A 17,111-nucleotide genomic window follows, 5' to 3' on the forward strand; every position below is an offset into this window, starting at 1 on the left:
GTTCCAAGCTTGTTCATTTATGAAACTATCTTGTTCACTAGAGACTATCCCTTGAAAACAGGAAAACTACTACAAAAAACATGTACACAACTACTGTAACACATGGAAATCAAATATTTGCCAGAAATATCACAGAACTACAGTAAATCAAGGAGAATAATTAACATTGGTATCATACTACACAATAACATATCAGGAAATAAAAATCGCCACATACCCAAAATTTGAAATTGAACTAAAGGCACTTCTAACAAAACTCTGTTTCTATTCCATAAAACAATTTCTGAATATGTAACAAAAAAGTTACTTAAAAATTAAATTATAAGAATATTTACATAATTTTAATTTGCTACTATTTGCTAAGATTATGTATTACTTCAACTTTTCTTTGACCTGTCCATTATCAATTGCACAGTTCATGCTGCATGATATAACTGGACCAGTCAAAATCAATCAATCCAATCAAATAAAAATACCAAAGCATTGAGGAACAAGGAAAGGTGTTTGAAGTTCTCACAGACAGTAGACACTATGATAATGAATATCAAAGTAGGCAATTCAGTTGAAGAGGAGTGGACATTTCCAAAATAGAACAAGATGGTCAGAAAAATAGATGTACAAGTAAGACAACTGCAAAGAAACCTTGGCTAACTGAAGAAACACTTCAACTGATTGTTGAAAGTTGGGAGGGCAAAAATGTTCAGGAAAAGACAGAATACAGAAATACAAAACATTTAGAAGTTAACACATTAAAAAGTGCAGTAAAGATAAAGTGAAATGACTGTAGGAAGAAAAGTGAAGAAATCAAAAGAAATGATTGTCAGAAGGACAGATTCATAATATGGAAAAATCAAAGAAACCTCTGATGAAATGAAGACCAAAGGTGTTAACATTCAGAGGGAAAATGGAATTTCACAGTTGAATGCAAAGGAGAGAACGGATATGTGGAAAGAATATACTGAAGGCGTCCACAAGTGGGAGGAGCAGTTTGCTGATCTGATAGAAGAAGAAATGGTACTTGATTTGAGGACATAGGGGAATCCAATATTACAGTCAGAGTTTGAAAGAGGTTTGGAAGACTTGCAGTCAAATAAGCAGAAGGCATAGATCACATCCCTTTGGAATTTCTAAAATCATTGGAGAAAGCTGTAACCAAATGACTATTGAAGTCAATATGTAGAATCTTTGAACCTGGAGACATACCATCAGATTTTCAGAAAAATATCATCCATACACTCCAAAAGATAGCAAGGGCAGGTAAATGAGAGAACTGGAACACAATCAGTTTAGCAGCTCATGCCTCCAAGGTGCTGACAAGAATGATACACACAAGAAAGAAAAAGAAAACTGATGATTTGTTGGATGACTATCAGTTTAGGAAAGGAAAGACACAAGAGAGTCAGTTCTGTTGCTGAACCTGATAATGTGAGCCAAACTTGCGAAAAATCAAGATACATTCATAGGATTTGTCAACCTAGAAAAAGTGTTTGACGACATAAAATGGTGCAAGATGTTTGAAATTCTCAGAAACATTAGTATAAGTTCTAGAGAGGTGGGTAATGTACAACATGTACAACAAGAGGTGGGAACAATAAGAAGGGAGATCAAGAACAAAGTACTCAGATTAAAAAGGGTGTAAGACAGGGATACAGTCTTTCTCCCCAATTGTTTGATCTCTACATCAAAAAAGTAATGACAGAAATAAAAGAAAGGTTCAGAAGTGGGATTAAAATTCAAAGTGAAAGGATATCAATAAAGATTTACTGATGACATTGCTTTCTCAATAGAAGTAAGGAAAAGTTACAGGACATGAATGGAATAAAAAGTCTAATGGGGACAGAATGTGGATCAAGAATAAATAAAAAAGAGATGAAAGCAATGTAAAATATCAGAAATGAGATTAGCAAACTTAACATCAAAATTGCAGACCACCAGGTAACAAAGTAGATGAAAGTGAAACATTTTTTCTATCTTGAACCTAAAATTTCACATGATGCTTTAGACAAGCAATCTATCCTTTTCATAATATTGTTGATATTCCAACTCAGACTACCCATTCTTTTATATTTGTTTTTGTTTCTTGAAATTTCTAACACAAATTTTAGTTTGAAACTGATATAAATTTCTATGGTTATTGATTAAGAACAGATTTGGTCTGCTTGTGTCTGTGTATGTGCGGATGGATATGTGTGTGTGTGCGAGTGTATACCTGTCCTTTTTTCCCTTTTTTCCCCCTAAGGTAAGTCTTTCCACTCCTGGGATTGGAATGACTCCTTACCCTCTCCCTTAAAACCCCCATCCTTTCGTCTTTCCCTCTCCTTCCCTCTTTCCTGATGAGGCAACAGTTTGTTGCGAAAGCTTGAATTTTGTGTGTATGTTTGTGTTTGTTTGTGTGTCTATCGACCTGCCAGCACTTTCGTTCGGTAAGTCACATCATCTGTGTTTTTAGATATACTTTTCCCACGTGGAATGTTTCCCTCATTATATTCAACCATAACATTCTTAGACATACAAAGTGATAGGAATATTCCTTTGGAATGAAAAGAAATTGCAGGTAGATTCAAATGCTGTTCAAAGAATATTATAAAGGTTATTTAGATTGATTTTTAATTACAAACAGAACAGTTAAACTGATTTGGCCCTTGGGTTACAATTCACATAACTTAAAATCAACCATGGCAACAATCACATTAAAGAAACAAGCTTCCTTTGCTGATAAAAATACAATTTGTAATAAGTGCAAAGCAGGCTAACCATATTTTCTTCTGCTTTGGCTTTCATTAGAATAAATACAAACTAATACATAATATGTATAATATACGAGGGCGGTTCAGAAAGTAACCTCCGATTGGTCACAGTGCGGGTTGTGGGGGGAGTAGTAACGCCATCTGTGCGTTCATGCACTCAACAGGTCAGTCGGCATCAAGCCATGGTCGAGTGAACGTCGTACCTGCGCTAGTTTAGTTTTTGTGGCAGTTTGAAATGTGTGCTGCAATAGAAAACCCCACCAAATGTGAAGCGCGTGCTGTCATAAGGTTTTTTACAGCCAAAGGATATTCTGCAGCAGGTATTCATCGTGAGCTTTGTGCCGTGTACGGACCAAGAGTTATGAGTGAAGGAGTTGTCTGTGAATGGGTACGTTTATTTAAAAGTGGACGAGAAAACGTTCATGATGAAGAGAGGAGTGGTGGACCGTCATTGGTGACTGACGAACTCGTTCAGACAGTTGATGCAAAAGTTCGTGAAAATCGACGTTTCTCAATGTCGGAGTTGTCTACTGGTTTTCCACAGATTTCTAAGACTCTCTTGTACGAGATAGTGACAGCAAGATTGGGTTACCGTAAGTTCTGTGCATGATGGGTGCCCAAAATTCTTACCGACCACCACAAAACTCAAAGAATGGCCTCTGCATTAGACTTTCTGTCACGTTATGAGGACGAAGGAGAACCATTGTTAAACAGAATCGTGACCGGTGACAAAACCTGGATTAAGTACGTGAACCCTGAGACAAAAGAACAATCAAAGATGTGGGCACATTCAAATTCGCCTACCAAACCAAGAAAAGCCTCGCAAGATTTTTCTGCCAGAAAACTGATGGCAACGGTGTTTTGGGATGCCAAAGGGGTGTTGTTGGTTGAATTCATGGAACGTGGTACGACCATTAATCAAGACGTGTACTGTGAAACAATAAAAAAGTTACGACGGGCTATACAGAACAAACGCCGTGGTATGCTGACTTCCGGTATCGTTTTTTTGCACGATAACGCCCGTCCTCACTCTGCTCGCAGAACAACGGCCCTTCTTGAGTCCTTCAAGTGGGACGTTATCAACCATCCACCTTACAGCCCAGACCTGGTGCCAAGTGATTATCACCTCTTCATGCATTTGAAGAAATGGCTCGGGTCACAGCGGTTTGATGACGACGAAGAGCTCAAAGATGCGGTCACAGGCTGGCTCCAGGCACAAGCGGGTGATTTTTATGCAGAAGGAATTTCAAAGCTTGTGAAGAGATACGATAAGTGCCTCAATCGCTATGGAGACTATGTAGAAAAATAGTGCAAAGATGTAGTTGTAAGATGTATATATTAAAATATTTTTATTTAACTTGGTGTATTTTTTTAAATCAACCGGAGGTTACTTTCTGAACGGCCCTCGTATAATATAATATATAACGCAATTTATTGCATAAATTTTGCAGTATCATTGGTCACTTATGCTCAGTGATGATTAATAAGATTTCTTTTCCTTCCCAGGGAAGATCTGTTTGACGATGACCAGGAATCATGGGACGAACCCCTTCGAAGAGATTTTCTGATGTACGGCAAAAAGCATGTCAGAGGTATGACTTAAAAAAGCCTTGGTAAAGAATTACAGAATTGTATAAGTTATTTGAAATAACACAGCTTCCTACATTCCTTTTTTTCCAGTTTCTATTTCTTACAAGAACAGTAAATATATTCCTAAGTCCCAAATCACAATATAATCATAATGAGGTACCACTAACAAACAGCATTCAATTTTTTAAAATTTGTTTATATATCAGGTTTGTGGGACCCTATGAGCCAAAGTTACTCAGTCATGGAACAAACCAGAACATAGATCACAGAGTGCTGATTACAAAATTTGTAATCAAAAGAATCAAAGAATTAACAAATATAAAAAAGTATGAGAGAGCATATGAATAAGTAACACATTACAGAAAAAGTTCTCAACTACTCTGAGGAACACTTGCACAGAATAGGAGTAGTCTATCACATGGAAATCTTTCAGCTTGGGTTTGAATAATTGGGGTTTATCACAGTTTTTTTAGTTCTGTTGAAAACCTATTGAAAATGAAATATGCTAAATAGCACATATCTTTCTGCACAGTGCTTAAGGAAGTGTTGTCTGAGTGTATATCATTTTTCTGTCTAGTGTTCACTGAATGAATATTACAGTTTCTTCTGAATGAGTCACTATTGCCAGCAACAAATCCCCTGAGGAACATATGTACAGGGATGACTGGGCTAGAATTCCAAGACATAAGAACAATAATTCGTATGAAGTTTGACACTGTATATTAGTGTGACCTTGGTCAGTGAACAGTTTTGCCAAAAATGTAACACCTTACAAGATATTAAAAATATTATGAAAAGGATAGATTGCTATTCACCATAAAGATGACTCACTGAGCTGCAGACAAGTACAATGAAAAGACTGTTACACAGTGAGCTTTAAGTCAAAATCTTTCTCAGAAAGAAACAAACACATTGACACAAGGAAGCACACGTCATGTGCACATGACCTCTACCTCTGGCCGCTGTGGCCAGAGTGGCCGGAGATAGTGGTTATCTGTGCATGAGGTGAGCTTGCTTGTGGCAGTGTGTGTGTGTGTGTGTGTGTGTGTGTGTGTGTGTGTGTGTGTGTGTGTGTGTGTGTGTGTGTGTTACAAACAGTGTCTGTGTTAAGCCTGTCTGCAGCTTAATATGTCATCTTCACAGTGACTGGCAATCTATTCTTTTCATAATGTGTTGATATTCCAATACAGTTACTATAAAGAAACTTCTAATAAAACAGAGGTTACTGCATAGTAGGTGTAAAACAAAGCATAGGGCTATAGATTGTGAGATGCTGAATGAAATGCTTTTGGCTGTCGAGTGAGCAATGCATGAAGCCTTCAATGACTACCGTAGCAGAATATTGTCAACTGATCTTTCACAGCATCCAAAGAAATTCTATTTGTATGTAAAGGCTTCTAATAGGACCAAGGTTTATGTCCAATACCTAGCGAATGAGACAGGAACTAAAAAAGAAGGCAGCAAAGCAAAAACTGAAATGCGTAACTCCATTTTAAAATGTTCCTTTACAAAGGAAAACACAGGAGAATTGCAGCAGTTTAATCCTAGTATGAGTGAAAATATGAGTGAAATAAGTATAGTGTCAGTGTTGTTGAGAAACAGAACAGAAAAACTCAACAAAGCTCTAGGGCCCATGGAATCCCTATCAGATTCTATACTGAATTTGCAGCTGAGTTAGACCCTCTTATAATAATCTATTGTAGATCCCTTGAACAAAAAACTGTGTCCAGTTCTTGGAAAAAAGCATGGGCCACACATGTCTATGAGAAGGTAGTAGAAGTGATCCACAAAACTACCGTCCAATGTCCGTGACATTGATTTGTTGTTTAATCTTAGAACATATTCTGACCTCTTAACAGAATGACGTCCTCCATGTCAACCGACATGGATTCTGAAAACATCAATCATGTGGAACACATCTCAGCACAAACGGAGGCATTAAACAATCATTCTAACCATACTCCACACTTCAGTGGAATGGGAAGAACCTGTAATAACTGGTACAATAAAATGTACCCTCTGCCATGCATTTCATGGTGGTTTGCAGAGGATAGATGTAGACATAGATGTAGATCTGGACATCATATAAGATAACAGAGTGAAAGTAAGCAAAGTAAACAAGCCTTGATACTTCACCGTCAGAGATAGTCGAGATCATCTTGTAATGAAGATAGCTGCATTCAGTTTCTGTACAAGATCTCGAATATGATACTTCCAAGAGAGCCTACTATGTATAATAATTTAAAATGGTCAACTCCAGTGGCTGTTGACCACCTTGGGACAGTAAAATATTGCTTGTACAAGAGTTCAGTGCCACTGTGTTTTGTTACAGTTAAACATTTATCTGTTCTCTGAAAGCCATGTGATGATGTAACTGATTACATTATTAGCTATGACTTTTATAAGAACTTCTATGTCATGTGCAAAGAGAAAATTTTATGAGTTATCTGTTATGTTTAATGGCAGTTCATTGATACAGATCAAGAAAAGAAACAGGCCCAGAGCACAAGCCTGTGGCAACCCCCATTTTACTATTTTACATGACTCCAATTAGATTCAAATTCTCCCCTGTTTGTTGACACTGGAGAATAACATTCTGTCCTCTGCTTTCCAGATTTGAAGTGAACCATTGTTGAGCTTTTCCCTTAATAACAAAATGATCCAACTTATCCAAAATAATTGCATGGTCAACACAAGCAAATGCTTTTGTTGTTGTGAATACCTATTGTTCTCAATCATTTAGCCCTACAAATGCCTCACACACAAAACAGTAAAGTGCATTTTCTCTATATTCTTTTGTCCTGAAACCAAACTGCCAATATGACTCTCCTACACATTGCTTTCTCAAAAACTGGTAGCAAAGGAAGTGGCCATTAACTATCTGTACCCTCTTTTACTATTTTTGTAAAGTAATTCCAATATTGAGTATTCCACTCTGTCAGGAAACTGACAACACCTGGAATACATGTTGCACAGGTGACTGAGTACAGATCTAATGTATGGTGCACTGATCTTCATAATTCTACTTGAAATTTCGTTGTTCCCATGGGAGTCTCTTTAATGTCATAATAACTGATTCAGTTTCATCTTTGTTCTTACCTCTGTTAATAAAATGTTTCACCTGCTTTATTTATTTGTTGATAGCCCTCAGTTTTGATATACTGCATTGCTATACTGGCTGAAAAATGGAAGGTGGAAGTTCAACACTGACTACTGTAAATGATGTAGCCAACAGTTGCGCAATTGCTTTTCACAGTTCGTTACTTTCACTGTTCACAACCCCACAATATTGCACAATTATATGGCCAATTCACTATTGGCAAATGTTGATAAGCCTCATTAATAGGTTTCATGCCACATTAGCATACTGCTACAATAGTTTGCTGTTGAATATCTATGAGCAGTAAAAACTTAACCACAAAGTTCACAGTTTTTGGAGAATAATACGGTACATGAGGCACTATTTTTCAAATAAATTAAACAGACATTGTCATTAATTGTTCTAACACATTGCCTATTTGTGTTACATGTATTCCACTGTTATGATGATGCATTATTATAAATCTAACCAATACGTGTTTCACATCTGAAACTCGGCCATGGACTGACTGACTGTCTCGAGACGAAAAATCTATCCTTTATATATCCTCACAATACCAGGCACTGAAACTACACATTGTTCAATGTTTAAGTTACAGAAATTACAATTAAAACATAACCCATTCAATTAACTGAATACATTGAAAAATTCCTTCTTTTTAACAGGACCTTCTACCACAAAGGTTATGGCAAATTATTTTTTTTTAAATAATGAAATTAACAGATATAGATATACAAACAATACTTTTGACAAACCTGGTAATTATTTTGGAATTAATTAAGGGTAATTATTTTGGAATTAATAGAGCCAAATAAATACTTTGGAAATCCTAGTAGTTCTTCTTCCAAATGTTTATAATTAGTACAGAATTTATATTTCTTTATAAGTCAACAGTAGAATCTAAGTCACAAAACAATAACTGATTTCACCCTATAATGAACTGTAGCACAGGACATTAACTAGGAATGGTCAAAATAAATTAGGAAATTACTTTCATACACAAAACTAAGCACAAAATTAGACCTGGTGCTATATTCCTTAAAACTGAGGCCAACCTTTCTCTTTTATGGAAATGCAGGGCGTACTCATGCATGTTAATGGTAATTGGCAAAAATAAAAGATAGGAAAGTTATATTTGGTGCAATATTCCTGAGTGCACAAGTTACACCCAGGCACAGGCCTGTTGACACTAAGTTATGCTGACCAGCGGTTGCAAAGTAGAATGTAGGCTACAGGGCTGTAGAACTGCTGAAAAGAGTAAATGCAGCAGTTTGCATGGTGCAAGTTACAGGCAGAAGGGGCCCACTGGCGCAACCTAGGTGTTATCAGTACATGACTTGGAGTGGCACATTAGCAAAACAGAGGCGCACAGCCACGTATAAATAGGTGCTGGTTTTGTAACAAGGGGGATTCAAGTGTGGCAGCTCTCCTGGATGACAGGGCAGATCACACCACCGGCTACATGCAGCAGCAGATGGGGCACCAGCATTCCAGTCCATGGCAGGTCACTGGTTCAACCCTCTGAGGCCAACATTGTGTCAGTAGCCAGCCAGTGGCGGGCCACTCGACAGCTTACTACCACAGGCATTCTTGTTGGCTCCCAACATATGCCAGAGGCATCCTGAGGTGAGGGCCGCAGACTTGGCTGTCAGATCACAGGCACTTGTGTCACTCACGATCTTAACCACGATGGTGAAGAAGCACACAGTGGGCCACCCTGCAGCTCCCAGGGAGTGGCACTGGGGCAACGGGGATGAAGGCTGCTGAGTCGCATCCTGACATCATCAAAACTCCGTGGCTGTACATGGCCAACATGCCACAGTGCATTGCATCGGTCGCTGAGGTAGCCCTTCTGTGCCAAGCTGATTTGCAAACAGCGAAGTGGCGTCCTCGGCATCGTGGGACCCTGTGACGTAGGCAGAGAGGAACACAGCACTGTAGCTGGGAATAATAAAACACTTGAAGATCATGGCTGAGTTTTAATATGGCACATCCTGACAGTTTCCATCCATGTCCAACATTCCTCCACTGCACACCAACATCTACATTTGGCAGTGACAGCTACAACTCCTTCATTCTGCAGTACTCACAATATTCCAAAGAATTTACAAAACAACAGAGTTTACAAGCTTTCTTGACAAAAGAAGAATCTTTGCTAAAATATATCATTATTTTGCAAATGAGTCCAGAAATAAATTTATAATTATCATCAGATTGTGCAATTAATAATAGGAATTTTAAGTATATCAGAAATTTCTTAATTTCAAATATTTCTAAAAGAAGAATAATTTTAACTGTAAGTACAGAGTACTAACAAATTGATATCTTTTTACATATTTTAGTCCAAAACATAACACAACATACACAAAATCATGTGAAGTTCATTCAGTTAAATAGCTGAGATAATCTTCACCTATACAGGAATCAATAGTATAAATGGTATCAGTTATTTCTATAAAAAAAGGTAATGTTAGAGGAGGGTGGCCCATTACAAAGTGATTATTCAATATTTTGTAGGAGGAACACTAACAGTTTCAGTCTCACATGAGAGACGTGTAATATGTTGAGCATCCACTTTCTGCCCTGATATCTCTTTCACCACTGACCATATTGTTTTGGTTAAGTTCTGAGAGTTCTCTATCCTCTTGCTGCAGTGCATTGTTTTAGCCTTTTTGGTGACATTCCTCAGCAGTTTTCAATATTGTGACACCCCGCCCCCGTCACAGTGTTCCCATACATGATGTTCTAGTGCCATTAGTTATCAAGTTTGGTTGCTTATTAGTACTGCATATGTGAAACTTCCTGGCAGATTAAAACTGTGTGCCCGACCGAGACTCTAACTCGGGACCAGTGCCTTTCGCGGGCAAGTGCTCTGCCATCTGAGCTACCGAAGCACGACTCACGCCCGGTACTCACAGCTTTACTTCTGCCAGTATCATGCCACAGTGCATATGTGCCTGCATCTTTTAACCAGAAAGAGCTATTAATGAAAGACATATAGTTTTGAAGAAATTTATATTTGCCATTCACGTTATCTGTATTTTAGATTTCATGCAATTATAAGACATGATTTTCACCACTGACTGTAGAACGCATTTATTTTCACAATTGAAATTTCATCTTTAGGGCCATTATCAAATGGTGGGCTGCAAATGATTGTGCTTCAGCACATGTCAAACTTCAAAAATTCTCCAAAAATTCTCCAACATGTACATATGTCATTGTCACATCTGAACCTTATAACAGTATTAACATCCTTAACAGAAATACCAAGAAAACCTGTTGCTACACAATCAGCAATTTGTTGGGATTTCTGTTAAAAGGTCCAGGTGTTATACAAATTACCAAAACCAGTAGTGAACAATAAAGGTTGTTTACAAGGGATCTTGGCTGAACTTCACTTTCCCTCAAGTAATTGTTAGAGATCACCTCTTGCCACCTAGGATGAGTAAAGTAAAGGATATTATTTGTTGCCAGTATGCATTCTCTGTCTGTGCCTATTCATTCTAACTGATAACTTGATGGCAGTCTTATCTATGTAGAAAGCAGAACAGTGTTTACATAACATCTGACACACACCATGTGTTTTTGAAACATATAACCACCATTTGACTGTACAACAAGTTTTATTCCACAATCTAGATTTCAACCTTAAGCCTTTACCAAGTGTTACAAGAATTAAACACCATTAGACTTGAGTAGAACACAAGTTATCATCAAGGTTTTTTTTACTTTATTGTTATTTTAACACCTGAACAATCAGGTAGGCTGGCAGCGGCATGCTACGCCACTCTTCAGCCATAGAGTTGACAATCACAGTACAATAATGGAGAATGAAAATGAACATAGTGACAGGCAAAAAATAGTGGTCACAGACACAAAAAAACACGGAGCCGTTCACACTCGACGAGAAAGATACTGAAAACACATTGGCATGGCGCACATAACACTGATGAATCCGATGGCACAAGTGAATGTAGAAGCGTGACGGCGGACACTAAAAACACAAACGACGTCACACACACGAGACACAGATGGCGATGATCTCCGGCGCGCGAAAGTCCACGTAGCGTGTGCGAGTCCGGGGACCTGCCAAGAGGGGAAGAAGGGTGAGGGCGGGCGGAGAGGGTGGAGAGGGGAGAACAGAGATGCCAATGGCTGAGGAGATGGGAGGAGGAGTAGAAGGACAGGGGAGGGGAGGCCCGGGGGAGGAGTGAGGAGAAGGGGAGGAGGGATGGAGGGTGCCCAAGGGAACAGAAACAGGAAGAGGGAGGGAGGATCAAAGTTGGTAGGAGGGGTAGATGGAGGGGAGGAGGGCATCATCAGGGAGGGGGAGCTGGCAGAAGCCACCTTGGGAGAGGGTAAGGAGGGTGGAGAGTTGGAGACCGGGTGGGACATGCGAATACAGGCGCGGCAGTGAGCGGGGGTGGGAGAGGATCGGGGAGACGAGCGGGTGAGGGGTGAGGAGGATCGAGTTTGCGGGAGGTGTACAGGATCCGTATCCTTTCAATGAAAAGGAGGAGGTGGGGGAAGGGGATGAGATCGTACAGGATCCGCATGGGGGAGGGGAGACGGATGCGATAGGCGAGGCGGAGAGCATGACATTCAAGGATTTGGAGGGATTTATAAAAGGTAGGGGGGGTGGAGATCCAAGCCGGATGGGCATAACAAAGGATAGGGCGGATGAGGGACTTATAGGTGTGGAGGATGGTGGAGGGGTCCAGACCCCACGTACGGCCGGAGAGGAGCTTGAGGAGACTGAGTCGGGAGCGTGCCTTGGCTTGGACTGTCCGGAGGTGGGGAGTCCAGGAGAGGCGACGGTCGAGGGTGACGCCAAGGTACTTAAGGGTGGGAGTGAGGGCGATAGGACGGCCATAGATGGTGAGATAGAAATCAAGGAGGCGGAAGGAAGGGGTGGTTTTGCCTACAATGATCGCCTGGGTTTTGGAGGGATTGACCTTGAGCAACCACTGGTTGCACCAAGCGGAGAACCGGTCAAGATGGGATTGCAGAAGGTGTTTGGAGCGCTGTAGGGTGGGGGCAAGGGCAAGGAAGGCGGTGTCATCGGCAAACTGGAGAAGGTGGACGGGGGCTGACGGCGGCGGCATGTCCGCCGTGTACAAAAGGTACAGAAGGGGGGAGAGGACGGAGCCTTGGGGCACACCGGCAGAGGGGAAAAAGGTGTAGGAATCTGTGTTATGGATGGTGACATAGGAAGGACGGCGGGAGAGAAAGGAACCGATCAGACGGACGTAGTTAATGGCAAGGGCGAAGGTTTGGAGCTTAAAGAGGAGACCGGAATGCCAGACGCGGTCATAGGTACGTTCGAGGTCCAGGGAGAGGAAGATTGCGGAGCGACGGGAATTAAGCTGTTCGGAAAGGAGATGAGTGAGGTGAAGGAGAAGGTCGTCGGAAGAGAAGGACGGCCGAAAGCCACACTGGGTAACGGGAAGGAGGTGGTGCTGGCGGAGATGCTGGTGGATGCAACGGGTGAGGATAGATTCCAGGACCTTGCTGAAGACTGAGGTAAGGCTGATGGGACGGTAGGAGGAGATGGTGGACGGCGGTTTGCCAGGTTTAAGGAACATGAGGATACGGGAGGTTTTCCACAAGTCGGGGTAGTAACCGGTGGACAGGACTACATTGTAGAGCCTGGCCAGGGTGGAGAGGAAAGAGACAGGAGCTTCACGAAGGTGACGGTAGGTGACACGATCGTGACCAGGAGCGGTGTTGCATTTTGTGCGGAGTGTAGCAATGAGATCCTGTGTAGTGATAGGGGCATTGAGTTCCGTGTGTGCAATGTTGTCCAAGTACTGGAAACCAGGAGCGAGGGGAGGGACAGACGTGTCAGTTCGATCGCGGATATCTGGGAAGAGGGAGTAATCGAACTGGGGATCATCGGGGATGGAAAACACATCGGACAGGTAGGAGGAAAAGTGATTGGCCTTACTAAGGGCGTCAGGGAAGGGGTGATCATCATGGAGAAGAGGATAGTAGGGGGAGGGCTTAGTTCCGGTAAGGCGACGGAAGGCTGACCAGAACTTGGACGAGTTGATAGGTAGGGTAGCATTTAAACGGGTGCATGTCTGTCGCCAGTCCCGGCGTTTCTTAGCCGCGAGCAAATTACGAATGTGTCGCTGGAGTTGCCGGTGGCGTCGTAGGGTGTCCGGGTCACGCGTACGGAGGAAGGCACGGTAGAGACGGCGGGATTCACGGATGAGGAGGACGGCCTGTGGGGGTAAGGTAGGACGGTGGGGGTGGATGGCGACAGTAGGGACGTGGGCCTCCACGGCCTCAGACAAGGTCTGCTGGAGAAAGGAGGCAGCATGGGTGACATCATCTGGGTGGTGGTAGGTGAGAGGGTGGCTACCGACCTGGGTGGAGAGGGTATCCCGGTAGGCATTCCTCATCATCAAGTCATGTATCTTTGGTTATGTAAACCAATTTTATCAAAAGTAAATGCGAGAGCATTCATGTAATAGGCTAATTTACTGGCAATTAGCATGACATCTTCACTTGATATGGTTGTGGAATAAAATAGAGGACCAAATAACAAACTTTAAACTTAGCTAAGCAAAGTTTAAAACCTGTTACTCGGTCATCCACAGCTCCAGGATTGAACCTTGCTAGATTCTGTACTAGCTTTCCCTTATTATTCAACACAGTGAAACGGCTTGCTAAACAGTTCACAACATACCCCACAACTCACTTCTGTCATATGGCCAAATTCTATGAATGAAATAATAAGGAATTTCACAAATTATGAACTAACAATGAACTATCTGTGGGGAACTGGAGCCTATTATATATACAAGAAATGGACTTCTTTCTTTGGGTTCATTGTGTAGACGCTAGAAACCAAATGAACAAGGAGAAAGGATCAAGAAAATGAGAGGTTATGGGATAATTAGAAATAAGCCTGGATGATCTGCAAAACAAAACAGAAAATCTCAAGAAACTGAAAAATAAGAAAATAAGATTTAAACCAAAAACAAGCAAATGACACACAGTGGAAAGAATATTTACTGGTGAGGGAAGATGGAAAAGATTGCAACAAATCAAAAGATGTTGGCAATTTTGAAGGAACAAAAGGTGCACTTATCAAAAAAGAAGAGCAGCAAATGGTGGACCATAGTTGTCCATTGAGGTCATGCATAATTAAATGCCCACTCAGATGTGCACTTCACATAGTTTCTACATCAAAGAAACCACAAACTGTGTTAAAGTCAATTAGCACAATACTCTTAGTAACAATATCAAACAGACTCTGCTCGAAAAAGATGTGTAAAATGCCATAGTTAATCAAAATAAAAAGAATGTTTTCAACAGCAAGCATTAGCTGATGAAATCATATTGTACCTGCAGATTGATAGTATTAACTCATTTTATTTATTTAGATGAAGTGAAGATGGAATTTGAAGGTTATAAAAGATGATCTAACACATAATGTATAAAGAGAAAATGGCTGCAAATCAAAACAGAGTAATACTCCATTTCTGTAAGGGGATTACAGATGGCACATTGAAAATGTGACAAGAGAAACAATGGAAAATAATATGAATAGATATTATGATTGGCAGATACCACATTTCATCAGATAAAGTGACAGATGGCTCAGAAACTAAAAACCAAGATGAGAATCTAGATGCTTTATAAGATTTAGTTTAACAGCTGTGTATTTAACACAGATAGTTAATAATGAAAATGATATTCTTCAAGAACTCAACTTCATCAGATGCTGCAAGCTTATTGTTGTGTACCCCAACCAGTCCATGCAGTGGATGCACAGAATAACATAGCCAGCAATACATAAAGAAGATAAGTGGGCCAGATGTTGAGAAAATTGTGTATAAAATGGAATCAATAACCTAGCTGTATGCCTAAGAACACACTACTGATCAATCACGCCAAGAAAATCTGTCAGCTACATCAGTAATATCATTACCACCTAAATAGACAAACATTAAAGTTTAATCAAGCAAAAGGAAAAGCTGGCTTTGGAAGTGAATATAGTACACCAAATATCTTGCAAGTTTGTGAATGAAAGTATAGAATGGAGCCATGAGTATGAATTAACACTTCACGTAAGACACACAGATTTTACAAAAGCTTTTGACTTGCTTTCAACAAAGCTCTTACTGTTAGCTCTTGACAAAAAAAGCTTTAAATCAGTTTATGCATGCCACAGATTCTATTAGAATTTGTCAGGATAGTTGAAAAATCACAAATGAAGAGGAGTTGGACTAGGATCTTTAATACACACATCAAAAAAGTTTTGCATCCCCCAGTTCCCAGAACTCCTGATGGTAGATGTTGACTGTGGATATTTTATCACAGTCACAGTCCCTTTGACTGTTCAGAGATGTCACTAAAACTGCCCAAAGTTGTAAACTACCATGCATGAGCAGCACCTATTAGACGGAGGGGTCCGGCAGCTGATCAGTTCCAGTCATTCCACTAGGAAGGAGGTACATGGCTCATGTTGTCTGTAGTTCAACCATGCTTGGATGGTCAGTACCATGGTTCGATTGCGTCCACATTGTTACTTTGTGCCAGAAAGGGCTCTCAACAAGGGAAGTGTCCAGGCACCTCAGAGTGAACTAAAGCGATGTTGTTCGGACATGGAGGAGATACAGAGAGACAGGAACTGTGGATGACATGCCTCACTCAGGCCACCCAATGGGTACTACTGTAGTGAATGACCACTACCTATGAATTATGGCTTGGAGGAACCCTGACAGCAATGCCACCATGTTGAATAATGCTTTTCATGGAGCCACAGGACATTGTGTTATGACTGAAACTGTGTGCAATAGGCTGCATGATGCACAACTCCAGATATCCATGGCAAGATCCACCTTTGCAACCACGACACCATGCAGCACAGTACAGATGGACCCAACAACATGCTGAATGGGCCACTCAGGATTGGCATCACATTCTCTTCACCGATGAGTGTCGCATATGCCTTCAATCAGACAGTCATCGGAGACGTGTTTGGAGGCAACCCGGTCAGGCTGAATGCCTTAGACATACTGTCCAGCGAGTGCAGCAAGGTGGTGGTTCCCTGTTGTTTTGGGTGGCATTATGTGGGTGCCGACATATGTCACTGGTGGTCATGGAAGGTGCCGTAACAGCTGTATGCTACGTGAATGCCATCCTCCAACCATAATGCAACCATATCACCAGTATACTGGTGAGGCATTCGTCATGATGGACGACAATTCAGGCCCCCATCATGCACATCTTGTGAATGACTTCCTTCAGGATAATGACATTGCTCAACTAGAGTGACCAGGGTGTTCTCCAGACAGGAACCCTATCGAACATGCCTGGGAAAGATTAAAAACCACTGTTTATGTATGAAATAATGCACCAACCACTCTGAGGGATCTACATTGATCCGCCATTGAGGAGTGGGACAATCTGGACCAACAGTGCCTTGATGAACTTGTGGATAGTGTGCCATGATGAATACAGGCATGCATCGATGCAAGAGGACATGCTACTGGGTATTAGAGGCACCAGTGGATATTGCAATCTGGACCACCACATCTGAAGGTCTTGCTGTATGGTGGTACAACATGCTATGTTTGGATTTCATGAGCAATCAAAAGGGCAGAAATGACGTTTTTGTTTATCTCTATTCCAATTTTCTGTACAGGTTCTGGAAC

General features: G+C 40.9%; 1 protein-coding gene across 3 annotated transcripts in view; it reads left to right on the forward strand.

The window, feature by feature from the left end:
- Nucleotides 1-17,111, forward strand: part of LOC126237274 (neither inactivation nor afterpotential protein C) — a 383,219-nt gene that overhangs the window by 340,502 nt on the left and 25,606 nt on the right. For all 3 annotated transcript variants that reach the window (XM_049947204.1, XM_049947206.1, XM_049947205.1), the window contains exon 24: nt 4,254-4,339. In XM_049947204.1, the coding sequence (XP_049803161.1) occupies nt 4,254-4,339 (86 nt within the window). The remainder of the gene's footprint in view (nt 1-4,253; nt 4,340-17,111) is intronic.

This window comes from Schistocerca nitens, chromosome 2, assembly GCF_023898315.1.
Source record: "Schistocerca nitens isolate TAMUIC-IGC-003100 chromosome 2, iqSchNite1.1, whole genome shotgun sequence".
Taxonomy (NCBI): Eukaryota; Metazoa; Arthropoda; class Insecta; order Orthoptera; family Acrididae; genus Schistocerca; species Schistocerca nitens.